The sequence below is a fragment of the Thermobia domestica genome, chromosome 8 (genome assembly GCF_964235325.1).
Source record: "Thermobia domestica chromosome 8, izTheDome1.hap1.1, whole genome shotgun sequence".
In the NCBI taxonomy this organism is placed as follows: Eukaryota; Metazoa; Arthropoda; class Insecta; order Zygentoma; family Lepismatidae; genus Thermobia; species Thermobia domestica.
The window spans coordinates 290,840,171-290,856,366 of NC_137461.1; the positions used below are offsets into that span (position 1 = coordinate 290,840,171).

Consider the following 16,196-nt stretch of genomic DNA (forward strand, 5'->3'; position numbering starts at 1 on the left):
GTTTCTGATGAAATAATGATATATTTCCGAAACTGTCACATAGACTAGTAATAATAAAGATAATGTGTCTGATAAAGATAATTATATATTTCGGCAACCTTCGCACAGATTAGTAATAATAAAGATAATATGTCTGATAAAGATAATGATGTATTTCTGAAACTGTCACACAAATTGGTAATAATAAACATAATGTGTCTGTAGAAGATAGTGATATATTTCCGAAACTGTCACATAGATTAGTAATAACGAAAATAATGTATCCGATGAGGATAATGATATATTTTAGAAACTGTTGCACAGATTGGTAATAATAAGGATAATGTGTCTTATGAAGATATTGGTATATATCCGAAACTCTTACACAAGTTAGTAACAATAAAGATAATGTGACTGATGAAGATAATGATATATTTCCGAAACTGTCACAAAAATTAGTAATAATAAAAGGTAATGAGTCTGATGAAGATAAGGATATATTTCCGAAAGTGTCACACAAATTAATAATAATAAGATAATTTGTCTGATGAAGATAATGATATATTTCCGAAACTGTCACACAAATTAGTAATAATAAAGATAATGTGTCTGATGAATTAATGATATATTTTCGAAACTATCACAAACAACGTGGTCCGGAAGTGGGCGTACCCATAATTGGTATTTTCTGACGGTTTCAGGTTTTACCTACATTTATTTGGTAATATTGCTTGACATTATCTGGCAACATTGCTATCCATGTTCATTTGTTTTTTGCTGTTTTCTGCTTGGTAATAGTTATTTGGATTGAAGTTGGAGTAATCGACAATGTATAATCAAAGTCCATATAGCATTGAACAAAGATTAGTTGTTGCGGTTTGACTTCATCAAAGGCGTTACACAGGTGACACCATGGAAAGTGTTAAAGCGAAATTTACAGACCGCTTCGGTATTAATCCGCCAAGAAAAGCAACAATGTTGGGGTAGGAAAAAATGCATTTGCTACGAGCAGTGTGAAAGACCTTCGCCAAGGCGGTCGACCGATAAAACGAAGAGAAACGTACCGTGAAGTGGAAGCATCAGTGCAGCGTTCGCCTTCAAAATCAACACGTAAAAGGTCTTCGGAGCTTGGTATTCCTCGGACCACCACGATGAGGCAAATAAAAGATTTAATATTGAAGGTTTACCGTTCAAAGCATGTGAATGAACTCAGTGTCGCCGACATGGATGCGCAGAAAGAGGCATGCAGAACACTCTCCAAGGCGTTCACTTCCGAACGATCCCGTAGTGGAATCCTCTTCACAGACGAGTGCGCTATCTACCGGAGTATGCATTCTCGGAACGTTGTAATGTGGTGTAAGGAAACACCCGGTTTAACAAAGAGATGGAGAGAAACACACTACACGTGATGGTGTGGGCTGCAATGAGTGCAACACACATTTTTGGGCCTTATTTCTTCGAAGACAATGTTAATGGACATTCTTACCTGGAGAAGCTTAATGAGTGGTTGGTGCCTCAACTGGAAGAAAATGATAACAAAGACACTGTTGTGATACAGCAAGATGGAGTACCAGCGCACTTAGCGATTCACGTGCGCAATTACTTGAATCAGACGTTTCCTGGCCGCTGGATTGGAAGAGGTTGTGCATCTTCACCAGTTCCCTTTGCCTGACCTCCAAGAAATCCTGATCTGACGCCAGACAATGCTCTCTGGGGTTTCATAAAGCAGCAAGTAAGAAAACACTCGATATCACACAACGCAGGAATTACGAGCAACTGTGGAACACGCCTTCACCCTCGTGACTTCAGAGTATCCCTGCAAAGCATGTGCGAGAACATGGTGCAGAATTCAGCTGTGTTACGACATGAATGGTGATCATATCGATGTTATGACTCTTAAGATTCTTATAACTTCAAGGTAACTGAGTACAGCCATTCTACCATAATTAACACTATATTGTTGAAACCAAAAAGGAGATACGCCCACTTCCGGACTACCCTGTACACTAGTAATAATAAAGATAACGTGTCTGATGAAGATAATGACATATTTTCCAAATTGTTACACAGATTAGTAATTAGTAATAATAAAGATAATGTGTATGACGAAGCTAATGTAATATTTCCGAAACTGTCATGCAAATAAGTGTTAATAAAGATAATATGAGTGGCGAAGATATTGATATATTTCCGAAACTGTCGCATAGATTAGTAATAATAAAGATAACGTGTCTGATGAGGATAATGATATATTTCCGAAATTGTCATGCAAATTAGTAATAATAAAGATAATGTGTCTGATAAGGATAATGATATATTTCTGAAACTGTCACATACATTACTAATAATGAAAATAATGGATCCGATGAGGATAATGATAAATTTCCGATACTGTCGCACAAATTAATAACAATAAGGATAATGCGTGGGACGAAAACAACGATATATTTCTGAAACTGTTACACAGATTAGTAACAATAAAGATAATGTGTCTGATGAAGATAATGACATATTTCCGAAACCTTCGCACAGACTAGTGATAAAGGTAATGTGTTTGATGTAAGATAATGATATATTAGCCGAAACATTAAAACAGATCAGTAATAATAAAGATAATTTGTCTGATGAAGACAATAATATCTTCCCGAAACGGTCACACAAATTAGTAATAATAATGATAATCTGTGTGATGAAAATAATGATATATTTTCGAAATTGCCGTATAGATTAGTAACAATAAAGATAATATGTCTGATTAGAATAATGATATATTTCCGAAACTGTCACATAGATTAGTAATAACGAAAATAATGTATCCGATGAGGATAATGATATATTTTTGAAACGGTCATACAAATTAGTAACATAATGTATCTGAAGAAGAAAATGATATATTTCCCAAACATTAAAACAGATTAGTAGTAATAAAGATAATGTGTCTGGTGTATGATAATGATATTTTTAGCCGAAACATTAAAACAGATCAGTAACAATAAAGATAATTTGTCTGATGAAGACAATAATATCTTTCCGAAACGGTCACACAAATTAGTAATAATAATGATAATCTGTGTGATGAAAATAATGATATATTTCCGAAATTGTCGCATAGATTAGTAATAATAAAGTTGGAGTTTTAGTTATAACTATAAAAGCGTTCCTACTTTCTTTCGTTCTGGCTACATGACCTGCACACCTGAGCCTCCTAGACTTGATGACCCTAACAATCTTTGGTAAACGGTATAATTTCTTCAGTTCCTGGTTATGAAGTTTCCGCCATTTCCCATTGCCGTTCCTCTTGAGTCCGAATATTTGTCTCAAGATCCTATTCTCAAACACTTTGTCTACGTTCTTCTCTCAAAGTAAGCGACCATGTTTCCCAACTATACAGCACAACAAGCATGATTATAGTCAGTGTTCGAAGTGGAAAAAAAGCAGAGACGGTATGTTTTATTACCATTTTGACTCGAACGATCTCTCTCAAAGATTGCATTTCTATTTACATAACGACACAAAAGCATAAAAGAGTTTCTCCGTAGTTACGGTGGGCATTGAGACTTTGCCCCTGCCCCAACTTTCTGAGAAAAATAAAAAATATCCCCTTATATTGAATTGTACAGAATTATACATGAAAACATTTTAAAAAACGAGTTTTTATATTAACAATTTTAAACAATTTCCCGCGGGAGAACTCGCGGATCCCCATTCGACTGACGGTTATTCCAGACCTCTTGAAAGTCCGCCCCATAGCAAGATAACTCCTAAATCCACCTATGCTCAAAACACGGCAATTATGTGTATTTAGGCAAGAGGATGCACACGCACATAAGAAAGAAACAATTGAATGTGGCATAACAAAATATAAAGCGCTTATTGCAAAACAACAAGCGAATGATCAGATTTAACATAAAACATTTAAGCAACACAACATATGTTTTTATTCCTTAAATTATATTTTTCTCGTAAATACCGGACTCAGTTATGTCCGTGTTTTTTTTATAATTGCAGACACAAAAGAAGTTCCCGTAAAATCATAACAATACTTTCCGATCTCGGTTTAAACGAGAGACATCTTCAATACACTGCCCTTTGTTTGGATTGGGGCCATGACTCATGACTCATTCCTTTCTGTTATATGGCCCTTATGTGCAACCAATACAACTAAGGTTGCCAACTTTTGAAAACGGAAATACCGGACACCCTCCTGGAGTACGTATACTCTTAAGAGGCCTCATTCCGGCGAAATTAAAATACCGCTAATTTTACAGTAATTATGTGATATCTTCAAATAGATAAAAAAAATAATCGAAATGTGGAACAAGAGCGCCCTAGACAATATTATTTTACATGTGAAACTGTTATCACGACTCATTTATCTCCTTTCGATTTCGAGCCATTTTGAAAATTGGCATTTATTTTCGCGTTTCTAAACAGCTGAAAACGGAAAGCCACTAGGTGACTTGTGATAACGGTACCTCACGCAAAATAATATTGTCTAGGGCGCTCTTGTTCCATATTTCAATTATCTTTTATATATTTGAAGATATCACATAATTACTGTAAAATTACCGGTATTTTAATTTCGCCGGGATGAAGACTTAAGATTGCAACATCATTGCTTGTCAAAGATGTGAACAACCTGCAAGTGGTTACTTCACATAAAATTGAGCGATTCACAGTTCGAATTTAATAACTTTAGTTGCCTTTGAAGGATTTATTAACCTTACTTATTCCAGTTTTGGTTCAGTCGGCACATGTAATTTTCGTAGTCTTCCATTAGTACTACATCGTATTTAAAACAAAGAAACAAATACAATTGGCACTATAATTATGGCATGCACAAAATATACTTGAAAAATAAGTCTTATGGTAATGTCTCATAATGTCTACATATTTTTACTGGATCTGGATGCATTATTTAATCAGAAAATGTAGCTGAGGATGAAGCAGTGCTGCGTTTTTGATAACGTATTTTCGTTGACCTTTAGCAGTTTTGAAATGTTCAGTTCCTGACTTCAGTCCTACAGTGTTTTCCTGACTTCAGTTCTTCAGTTAATTCCACCCTCAACAAGTCGATATCAAAAGAGATATTATTATAAGTTCTGCTTTAACCAGGTTCAACTAACGATTCCTTTCGTCACTCCAAAATAATCTGAATAGAACAGGGAATACGACTAGTAAGATGAAAAATTACCGGACATGTAACGTCCGATTTTGAGCTCGTACTGAACACCGGACAAGGAAGTCAAAAACCGAACTGTCCGATAAAATAACGGACACGAGAATTTGAGTAGGAGCAAGTGGTGATCTTCTTTGTATACACCTCATTTTAAAAACAAAATAAAAGTATCAGGAAAAAGAAAATAACAATGTTTGTGGTGCAATGCTATTCGTGTAAAGCTATTCGTCAATTAGTGTGTATAAAATTGGATTTGTTAAAGGTATCGTATATTAGCATCCACTTTCTAGTGCCGGTATGTCTTGATCACCGAGAAACCAGAAGCGGTATGGCATACCACCGCATACCGTCTCACTTCGAACCCTGATTATATATATATATATATTTTGATATTTTAAGTTTCCTATTCGTCGACAGAATTCACGACTACAAAAGACTCTGAACTGAATAATAACAGGAATTCTCTTCTTTCAGTCGACATTTAATTTCTTCGTGGATATGTTTGTGGTCTTTTAACATTGACCCTAGACAGATTCGTTCTAATAACGTAATTCAATTTATTTAAAGTTAATTTTGACGCCACTGAATGGTATTTGTTTCCAAGTTTAGAGAGATATTGAACATATGTAAAGTATATTAATCCTGTGATATGTTGTTCATCCCGATTTTAATATTAACGTCTTGTTATGGATTTTAAGTTTTTTCTCACATTCACAAAATGCTCTTACATATTTACAGTTTTGTATGAAATATTTTTTACATATTCGGAACTACTTACATTTTTGTTATGTAGACGCTTTTGCTTGTGGCAGCAGCGGATTAAGGCTCTTGGGGCCTTGGAGCCGACTATTTCAAGGGGGCCCTACGCTACGAAAAATTCCAGCGCATTAATTTTATTTGCCGCCTTCCACAGCCTCATAGACTTATCGAAACACCGAGAACTATGTTGTAATATTTTAATATGCTCCAAATTTACAATAATGATTTGAATTACATTCATTATTAACAGTTAAATGCTCATATTCTGCAGTGTAACACACAAGTGTCAAGTACAAGAAAAGTAGTCAACAGTCTCTGTAAAAACACTAATACGCGTAGAGTAAAAGGTGAAATATTATATACATATAGGTAAAGCTGTACAAGGCAAGATTAGAAAAAAAAAAATCTTCCTACATTTTTGGTCTGCAAAGAATTCTTTATATCATTAAACGACATTGAAATGACAGATATATATCAAGGAAATTTTCACCACAAGCTAATAATTTGGTTTGTAATAGAGGCCCAAAATAACCTACTCCCTCACAAAATAAGTACGGTATCGTCAAGACGCTGGTGGAAGAAGATTTAACTCTAGCGATACCGCGAGTGTAGCTAGCGGGAAAAAATAGTATGGGTCTGAATTCTATAATATAATAAGTTGACTGCTATATTCTAGTATTAAAGAGGGATTTTCAGAGGAACCCTGAGGCTGACGGCCCTGGAGCCTGGGCTCCATTAATCCGCTCCTGGTTTGTGGTTATAAAAAGATAAAATAAATAACTAATACATAAGCAAAATAAATAACTAATACATAAGCAGACATAATAGACCTATAGAGCTAATCAACTAAATATTAATATCGATTTCTTCAATGTGAAATAGATACCTTGCGGGCTGCAAGTTTATTTCCCAGATATATGTAAGACATAACAGACACAAAAAGTGTTATGGTAGTGAAAAACATGCTGACTGCCTTATTGACTCCATGAATGAACGTTGTTCGCCTCACAGGATCAATCTCCCTCCTAAAAAGATTAAAACAACAATCTTAACATAAGCAAAAATAAGAAGGAATAACTTGTTTCACTTTCGGAAACAGATAATCACATTTATCAGTCACACTATGAAGATGTGATCCAAGAATACAGTTAATAAATCCTAGGAAACGAGAGATTATTTTTAACATCCAATCGCCACTTCCGTTCATGTTCACATACTTAAATTGAAATGTTAAGATGGAAAAGCAAAAGTATTTTGCTAATTGAGAGTATCCGATTAAAAGTCCATATAGAAAGTGGGTACCTATTTAAGCTGTAGAGAAGTAAAACTTTCTACTAATTGAGACTTTAGATCTAAAGCGTCCTTTACTAATTTTCTATCATTTATGAACTGTATTGTAAAGAATTTTGTCTTTTAGGCTAGAGCTAAAAGATGGCACAAGATGGTTTCGACTCTTCCACCACCTTTATTACAAAAGTTTCCTCTTGTATAAAACAGTAATAATGTATAAGTTTTTGTAAATAGCTTGGTAATTTGTTGGTGAATTATAGGAGCCCAATGGCCACGCGTCTTAGAGAGTGTAGGATATGAGCCCCTCAATGACCAGGCGTTTTAGAGAGTTCACGATAGGAGCCTCTCAATGACAAGGCGTCTTAGAGAGTGCAGGATAGGAGCTTCTCAATGACTAGGCGTCTTAGAGAGTATAGGATAGGAGCTTGTCAATGACTAGGCGTCTTAGAGAATGTAGGATAGGAGCTTGTCAATGACTAGGCGTCTTAGAGAATGTAGGATAGGAGCTTGTCAATGACTAGGCGTCTTAGAGAGTGTAGGATAGGAGCCCCTCAATGACCAGGCGTTTTTAGAGAGTTCACGATAGGAGCCTCTCAATGACCAGGCGTTTTTAGAGAGTGCAGGATAGGAGCTTCTCAATGACTAGGCGTCTTAGAGAGTATAGGATAGGAGCTTGTCAATGACTAGGCGTCTTAGAGAATGTAGGATAGGAGCTTGTCAATGACTAGGCGTCTTAGAGAATGTAGGATAGGAGCTTGTCAATGACTAGGCGTCTTAGAGAATGTAGGATAGGAGCTTGTCAATGACTAGGCGTCTTAGAGAGTGTAGGATATGAGCCCCTCAATGACCAGGCGTTTTTAGAGAGTTCACGATAGGAGCCTCTCAATGACCAGGCGTTTTTAGAGAGTGCAGGATAGGAGCTTCTCAATGACTAGGCGTCTTAGAGAGTATAGGATAGGAGCTTGTCAATGACTAGGCGTCTTAGAGAATGTAGGATAGGAGCTTGTCAATGACTAGGCGTCTTAGAGAATGTAGGATAGGAGCTTGTCAATGACTAGGCGTCTTAGAGAATGTAGGATAGGAGCTTGTCAATGACTAGGCGTCTTAGAGAATGTAGGATAGGAGCTTGTCAATGACTAGGCGTCTTATAGAATGTAGGATAGGAGCTTGTCAATGACTAGGCGTCTTAGAGAATGTAGGATAGGAGCTTGTCAATGACTAGGCGTCTTAGAGAGTGTAGGATAGGAGCCCCTCAATGACCAGGCGTTTTTAGAGAGTTCACGATAGGAGCCTCTCAATGACCAGGCGTTTTTAGAGAGTGCAGGATAGGAGCTTCTCAATGACTAGGCGTCTTAGAGAGTATAGGATAGGAGCTTGTCAATGACTAGGCGTCTTAGAGAATGTAGGATAGGAGCTTGTCAATGACTAGGCGTCTTAGAGAATGTAGGATAGGAGCTTGTCAATGACTAGGCGTCTTAGAGAGTATAGGATATGAGCCCCTCAATGACCAGGCGTTTTTAGAGAGTTCACGATAGGAGCCTCTCAATGAGTAGGCGTCTTAGAAAGTGCAGGATAGGAGTCTCTCAATGACTAGGCGTCTTAGAGAGTATAGGATAGGAGCTTGTCAATGACTAGGCGTCTTAGAGAATGTAGGATAGGAGCTTGTCAATGACTAGGCGTCTTAGAGAATGTAGGATAGGAGCTTGTCAATGACTAGGCGTCTTAGAGAATGTGGGATAGGAGCTTGTCAATGACTAGGCGTCTTAGAAAGTGCAGGATAGGAGCCTCTCAATGACTAGGCGTCTTAGAGAGTATAGGATAGGAGCCACTCAATTACTAGGCGTCTTAGAGAGTTCAGGATATGAGCCTCTCAATGACTAGGCATCTTAGAGAGTGCAGGATAGGAGCCTCTTAATTACTAGGCGTCTTAGAGAGTATAGGATAGGAGTCACTCAATGACAAGGCGTCTTAGAGAGTGTAGGATAGGAGCCTGTCAATGACTAGGCGTCTTAGAGAATGTAGGATAGGAGCCTGTCAATGACTGGGCGTCTTAGAGAGTGTAGGATAGGAGCCTCTCAATGACTAGGCGCCTTAGAGAGTGCAGGATATGAGTCCCTCAATGACTAGGCGTCTTAGAGAGTATAGGATAGGAGCCTCTCAATGACTAGGCGTCTTAGAGAGTGCAGAATATGAGCCCCTCAATGACTAGGCGTCGTAGAATGTGTAGGATAAGAGCCTCTCATTAACGAGGCGTCGTAGAGAGTGAAGGATAGGAGCCTCCCAATGACTATGCGTCTTAGAGAGTGTATGATAGGTGCCTCTCAATAACCGTGCGTCTTAGAGAGTTGTTGGCTGATCAATCTGTGGAGAGTGAAGCCTTCTGCTGTGTCTTGTCTCCTTTTATTCAGAAATGTTGCTGACTGCTTGAATCTTCGTCACATGCCGACTGTCGATGATGATTGAGAATCTTTTCTTCGTGGTTGCCGTCGGAAGTGTGTTTACAGCCGTAGCACGTGGGACCTTGTAGTATTTTCAGATTACGCCTTCGTAATATATGTAATAAAAGTAATGGTTTATTTCCAAAATTGCAACACAGCTTTTAATATGAGGCTTTATTTAGCTTTGGCCAGATTTTATCTCTCGTAATCAAGTTAATTCAAAAGCAAGAATGAAGGCATGTGCAGGCAATCTTTAGATGAATGGATGATTCGTTAATAATCTTTTTGGTAGTTTATTTTCTCGTATGTAACAAGTACTTCTAACTGAGTGAAACATTAGTACATTATTATACCTTTTGTTACACAGAAACTTGAATAACTTCTTTTCGAACTTTTCTATAATTCGAATATCTTTGAAATAAACCAGTAACTTACTTTATAATTTAATAGACATTGGTAGGCCATTATTTTTTGACGCAAGGCGAGTGGGGTGTTTAAATGCATAGTTTTGATTAATAAATACAGTTCGTACATTGGTGGGAAGTGGATTGTGGTTTCAGGTGTTTCAGTACGAACGATCGTTAATAAAATATAGACACTGGACTTTTCCATTAATCAACCTAACTTTAGATGCAAATACTATGTGACATATGAAAATAAATAAAATTCTGTTCTAAAAACTAAAAACTAAAAGTTAACGCAGAAAGCTTTACTTGTATTAGATTACTCCCCAGGCCCGAAACCAGCTACAGAGGTTTGTGGGGAAGGCATGAATATGTTAGGGGAGGCAAGTCATCAAAAGTTCTCTTACAAGTATCTAAATTGTGTTTTTTGTATTGAGGTCTGGAGGGGGCACGAAAAGTTTAGGGGCTGCCAGGCACCTCTAGCCCCCCTCTTGTTGCCGGCCTGTTACTTTATTTAAATAGAAAGTCTATTCTCCTCTCTTTTATTGCAGCAAATGTCTATTACGCGCTGGTTAAAGTCTGGTATTCCCATTAGCATGTATGTTTTGATGGAAAGCATAGCCATTAGTGATAGGAAACATCGAATTCTTTAAAATGTCATTCATTTTCAATTTGGAGAAACCTTTCTCCTTCTGCTGAGGTCATAGGTACAGTTAACATCAATTTGTGAATCTTCTAGCAAACTCACACTTCTAACACGGATCGAAATTCCTCTGCAGTGTAGCTTGAAGACAATTCGTGGCAGAGGCTTAGTGTTGTTCGATAAAACTATAAATTGAGCGCATTTTATTCACAGTTTCCCCGGAAAAAATTTAAGCATACTGTGAGAACATATCTGGTGTTGCCATGAGATGTCCTGAGAATTTAAACCTGGCATTACTTTCGCAAATTATAACATCACATATTTCTGTTGCTTCTCTGTTCCATTCTGTGCTGTCCCTCTTCCTCATTTTTTGATTCTCTCTCGGTAGATTGTATTCCTTGTCATCATCAGTTTGATTTTATTGCATTAATATTCTTTCTAAAGTCTAACATCACCTGTTGTGCAGAAGAAAGGTAAATTTCTCGCTTTTTCAAGCTGATAAAACAAAATTTGTACTGTACAAGTGGCATTATTTTGCTGAAGAAAGATAATTAAAAATTGAAGTGGTGATTGATAAGCATTATTTTAGCCCATCAGTCTGGTGGATTGTATTACGTTTTTTCTCATCTATCATTAGTATCTTATTCATGCAGAGGGCACAGTGTCGTAGTGGTAGAGAGTATACCCTTGGTGATGTGCTGGGTCCCTCGTTCGATCTCCGGCTAAATAAGATTGTGGTGGACAACATCGTGTCCCGTCGATTTCTCAGGGTACTCCCGTTTCCTTCCACATTCTCATTCGACCACTTACTCCATCATCCTTCAGTTCCCTTAATCAGGAAGTAATCTACACCTCTCCAACACCCCCAAATTTCTTTACACACACCCCTGGATGGAACAGGAATACTCCCCCAAATCCAATTGTATCAATCACTATCATATAGGCTATTTATTACATCAAGTTAAAAAAGGTTTGGCGTTTAGGAAAGAAGACAATATTCTTATTTATTTCACTTCAAAATACGAAGCGACCTCGCTCTCATGTACGGTTACGAGAACCACATGACCTCATTGTTTCAAGCGGTGTTTCGATCAAAACAATTGACAAAACAGACCCGCTCATACCTACCCTCCTGGTCTCCGCGGTCGTTTCCGAGGTTGATGGACAGATGCAGATGACTGAAATTGGCAAGTCTTGAACAGTCATTCACCTACCTCCTCCTCAATAAGGAAAAGCGTGACAATATAGTAATAAGCCTACATCAGATTCAGTTGGTAAGTGCTATTCTGCAAGTGGTGTATCAACGGACGGAAGTTAGAAGGGTCTAGTCAAAGCGTTTTTACAAATGAAGAGATCGATCGAAATAAGAATTATATATATTTTAGACTGAATCTAGTGTTATACAGGAACGCATTTGTCGCTAGCTTAATTTTTTGTAAAGTATATTTTTATTCACTTAAATTCATTGAGCGGAGGGGGGAACATGGAACCAGTTACTCTTGCTAATAGTTGCGTAATAAGATACACTGTTTTCTTTGAGTTTGTTTAAAATGTATATCACTATTCTGAGAGCACCCCCCTTTTATTTTGAACACCCCCCAAATAAAAATTTCTGGCGTACTTGCTGTCTTAATCATTCGTCTCTCTTGATCTAAAGGGCATAATAGTGGGACGTTAAACTGTTCAAAGTCAGTACCCGAACTGTAGATTCCATTTCCTCCTTTGAAGCTTTATTTAAACCGGAAATGGTTCAAATTAAACATTTTAGATTTCAACATTTATCACCATAGAATAAAAACGGTCACAGGTAGCGAGAAGCAGTATTTTGCAAACTATCCAGCGTCTCAAAGACAACATCCCACCACTATTCCCAATACTCTACCAAAATTATAAGTGGTTCAAATTAAATATTACTTCCGGTTCCAATACTGATTTCATAGAGCTACAACGGTAAGAGATATCGAGATTTTTTTTTTTTTGCAATCGTTTCAACTTTCCAGGATTACGTTCCCTCTACATAATCAACCCTTTATTCAATCCGAAAATGGTCCAAATAAACAATTTCCGGTTTTAAACATTTATCGCCATAGAACGAAAATCGTAACAAATAGCAACAAACGGCTTTCTGCAATTGATTTAGAGTCTTAAGACAACATATCGTTACAATCAGCAACACTTTCCCAGAACCACAAGTGGTTAGAATTTACTACTATGTCCGGTTTCAATACTTATTTCCATAGAATAAAAACGGTAAGAGATATCGAAAAGCGATTTATTGCAATCGATTCCGCTTCCCATGAATTGGTTTCATTTTTTCCGTTAACCCTCTTCTCAAATTAATCATTTCCGGTTTCAACATTTATCGTTATAAACAGAAACGGAAATAGATAATGACAAATGTTTTTGCAATCGTTATACAGCATTTCAAAGAGTATATATATAATCACAACCTACAATACACTATTGAAATGGGAAGTGGTCGAATTTACTAGTACTTCTGACACAGAGCACAAAAAAATTGTAAGAGATATAGAGAAGCAGATTTTTGTAAGTGATTCAGGGTCTCAAAAATAGGTTCTATTTCCTTCCTGAATTCTCTATTCAAACCGGAAGTAGTTGAAATGAACGATTTTTGGTTTTAACCTTTATCGCCATAGAATAAAAACAGTAAGGGATAGCGGCTAATGGCTTTTTAAAATGAATTCAGCATCCGAACAACAGGTTCTGTCTTTGATGTTATTAATTTATTGCAAATAGTAGTTATAGATGTATTACTTCAACTTCAATTGAATTTGCACAGTTTGGAAACACAATGCAGTTCCATGCTGTAAAACGAACCTTACTCGTTGCTTTCAGGATGGGGTGCAGGCCCGTATCGACGGGGAGTCTTGCCCCCCCAAAATTTTTACTCGCCCCTTCTAAAAGTTTCATAATAGGCTTTCAAATGAACTGTAATATGGGATGAACTATAATATTTTTGGATCGGGCTCCCCTAACTTTCACCGGGCCCCCCCTAAGTTTTCGAGCTGGCTACGGGCCTGATGTGGTGAACTTATTCCATGTTTCATTTATATATATTCATGTTCGTATCGTATCACATGAAGTAAGAAAATATTATCTTAATATGGGCTCCTTCGAACGGCGGGGAGCTTAAGTTGAAGGGTAGTTTGGCCTCCCGCCCCATAAATTACGGACCTGGTAACAGAAAACTCAAAAACAAGGAAAACTATCAATCGATATGAATCCCTTTTGTGTACTATCCTCAATTACTCTGAAGCTATCACAAGTATCTTCATTTAGTATCCATCCGGTCCTATTGAAGTTCCAATTAGAAAACCACACAACAAGGAAAATAAGTCTAATATAGGCCTAGTGAAACTTACTTCCTGGCATTATATGCGAGCTTCAGAAATGGTTTCTCCCATGCAAACATCTTGATCACTTCCAAACCAAACAGAATTTCACTAATCAGCCGGACTCTTTCATCTGTTCGTAAGGCCGTTTTGTATCGTAGCTGCGATATCAGTTTGGCAAACCATGCTACAAATTTATATAACACAAGTATTAATAAATATTCTTTTCTGTTTGACCATTATGTTATATATTTTTATAAGACAAAAAATGGTTGAAAGATATTTTTGAAAATGTGATTAAGTTTTCGCGAAACAAATATTAAAAAAAAAAAAATTATGTCCTTGGAAAGAATGTACGAAAAGTTAATTAGCTTCAATTCCAGTACAAACGTAAACACACTAGTTGAAATTTTTAAAGAACATCCAATATAGGTCTGCCAGGCTTTCTGAATCTATTTTATATCACGATCCAAACTCATAATTACATTTACCATTTTCACCTTTGTTCGCGACTTCATTTCGCAATCCTCTAGGGATTACGTCCCTCATATTAAGAAATTATACCATATACGATTCGAAGTAACTTCGCAACGCATAATATGTTTTTATGGAGGAATGTTGAACATAGTTTGGTGGTTCCAGCTCAGCAGCCACAGTAAAGAGTTGGCTGATCCTAGTGTCTGCAGACGGCATGGTTTGGGTATCGTAAGAACGGTCCTCGAACAAAACTAAATGAGTAGGTTGCCCGTGTGAATAAATCCCTGGATTGGAGTCCGTGTCTGCGATGCGAGCATGACGGCACCGAACGTCTATTGTGCAATTATATGACTTCGAGTGGCAGTGCGACAGGCCGAGGGGTTCTTCCGAAGAACTGCTCAACGTTTGGGTCGAGACGTACCAGTGGTCCAACTGGTGTGTGCGATGGTAGCAAAATTATTGTCAGGATAAGTAGAGCCACTGTCCCACTCCTAAGCACATGAGGTCTTGGTGGCTCAGTGATAGAGTGATCATCTCTAATTTGTCCCAAATAGTACACACTCAACCTCAGACTACTCGGTTCTGATTGATTATTTTACGTCACATGATAGGTCATGCGACAGGACGTTATAATGCTTGAATGCCCTTAGCCTCAAATTTTGGAAGTGGTGCATTGGCATCCTCTTTAAGTTTGGAAATTTTAAGAAAGTAACAATTAGGGAGGTGTTATTGGGGCTAAGTACGTACCTTCACAGTTTGGGGTTTTAGCTCCTTCACTTAAGCAAAAAATTTTCGAAGGATTTTCTCGTTATTTATCCTCAAGGATGGGTGTTTATGGTCCTATAGATGGATCTTTTACTCAACTTTATTGGTGTTAGGACCAGATATGTAACCTTGTGATACATTTTGTTGTTATGGATTGGTTGGCGGCTACTCCAGCATCCGTTATCCTCTGATACTCCTCCTTATAGCCTTATAGCATTTTTTATGGGTGTTTCGGAGTGGTTCATATCTGTTTTCGGATGCATGGGAGTGGGTTACCTGTGCACTCCATACCTTAAGATGGTTGGTAATGGTTTTCTTATACTATTTTTATGGATGTCTAGAACCAGGTAGGTACCACTGTGGCCTAATTTGTTCCGTTAATTGAGTGTGTGAGGATTTTTAAGATAGTTACTTGTGGTCTTATCGAAGGGTACTTTACTCTTCATAGATGTTGTAGTCCAAATACATACCTCTGTGGTGTATTTCCGTTCTTTCGAATGAGTGAGAGTGAGCCAAGCGGTGCATCGTATTTTAAAACATTATTTACACCTTTATCCCTACAAAGTGCATCTGTTACAACCAGGACCGGTAACCCGGCGCATTTGGAGACCCGGGGCTAGAAAAAATATGTGGCCCTGTTGACTTCTAGGGCTGCGCACGAGACGAGTCGAGACAGGATTTTCCTGACAAAATTCGAGTCGAGACACGGCTCTTCCAATAGTGAAATATACATTTTTCGAGTCGAGACATCACTTTTACAGCACATTTTCGAGACGAGACAGCCACAAATCTTGTCTCGTGCGCATCCCTATTGACTTCGCCTAATACTTTTCTGTGAAAGTTCAGCAGGAAAGTTAAGGGAATATGTTTCATATTTTTTAGTCATATTTTATTTTATGTTGATGATTG

The 16,196-nt window shown here is 37.5% G+C and overlaps 1 protein-coding gene across 3 annotated transcripts in view; it reads right to left on the reverse strand.

Annotated features, from left to right (window-relative positions):
* The window catches only part of LOC145693709 (ATP-binding cassette sub-family C member 4-like), a 107,748-nt gene that overhangs the window by 61,745 nt on the left and 29,807 nt on the right, over window positions 1–16,196 (reverse strand). For all 3 annotated transcript variants that reach the window (XM_081769993.1, XM_081769992.1, XM_081769991.1), the window contains 2 exons: window positions 14,076–14,232; window positions 6,804–6,942 (listed from right to left, as the gene is read on the reverse strand). In XM_081769993.1, the coding sequence (XP_081626119.1) occupies window positions 6,804–6,942; window positions 14,076–14,232 (296 nt within the window). The remainder of the gene's footprint in view (window positions 1–6,803; window positions 6,943–14,075; window positions 14,233–16,196) is intronic.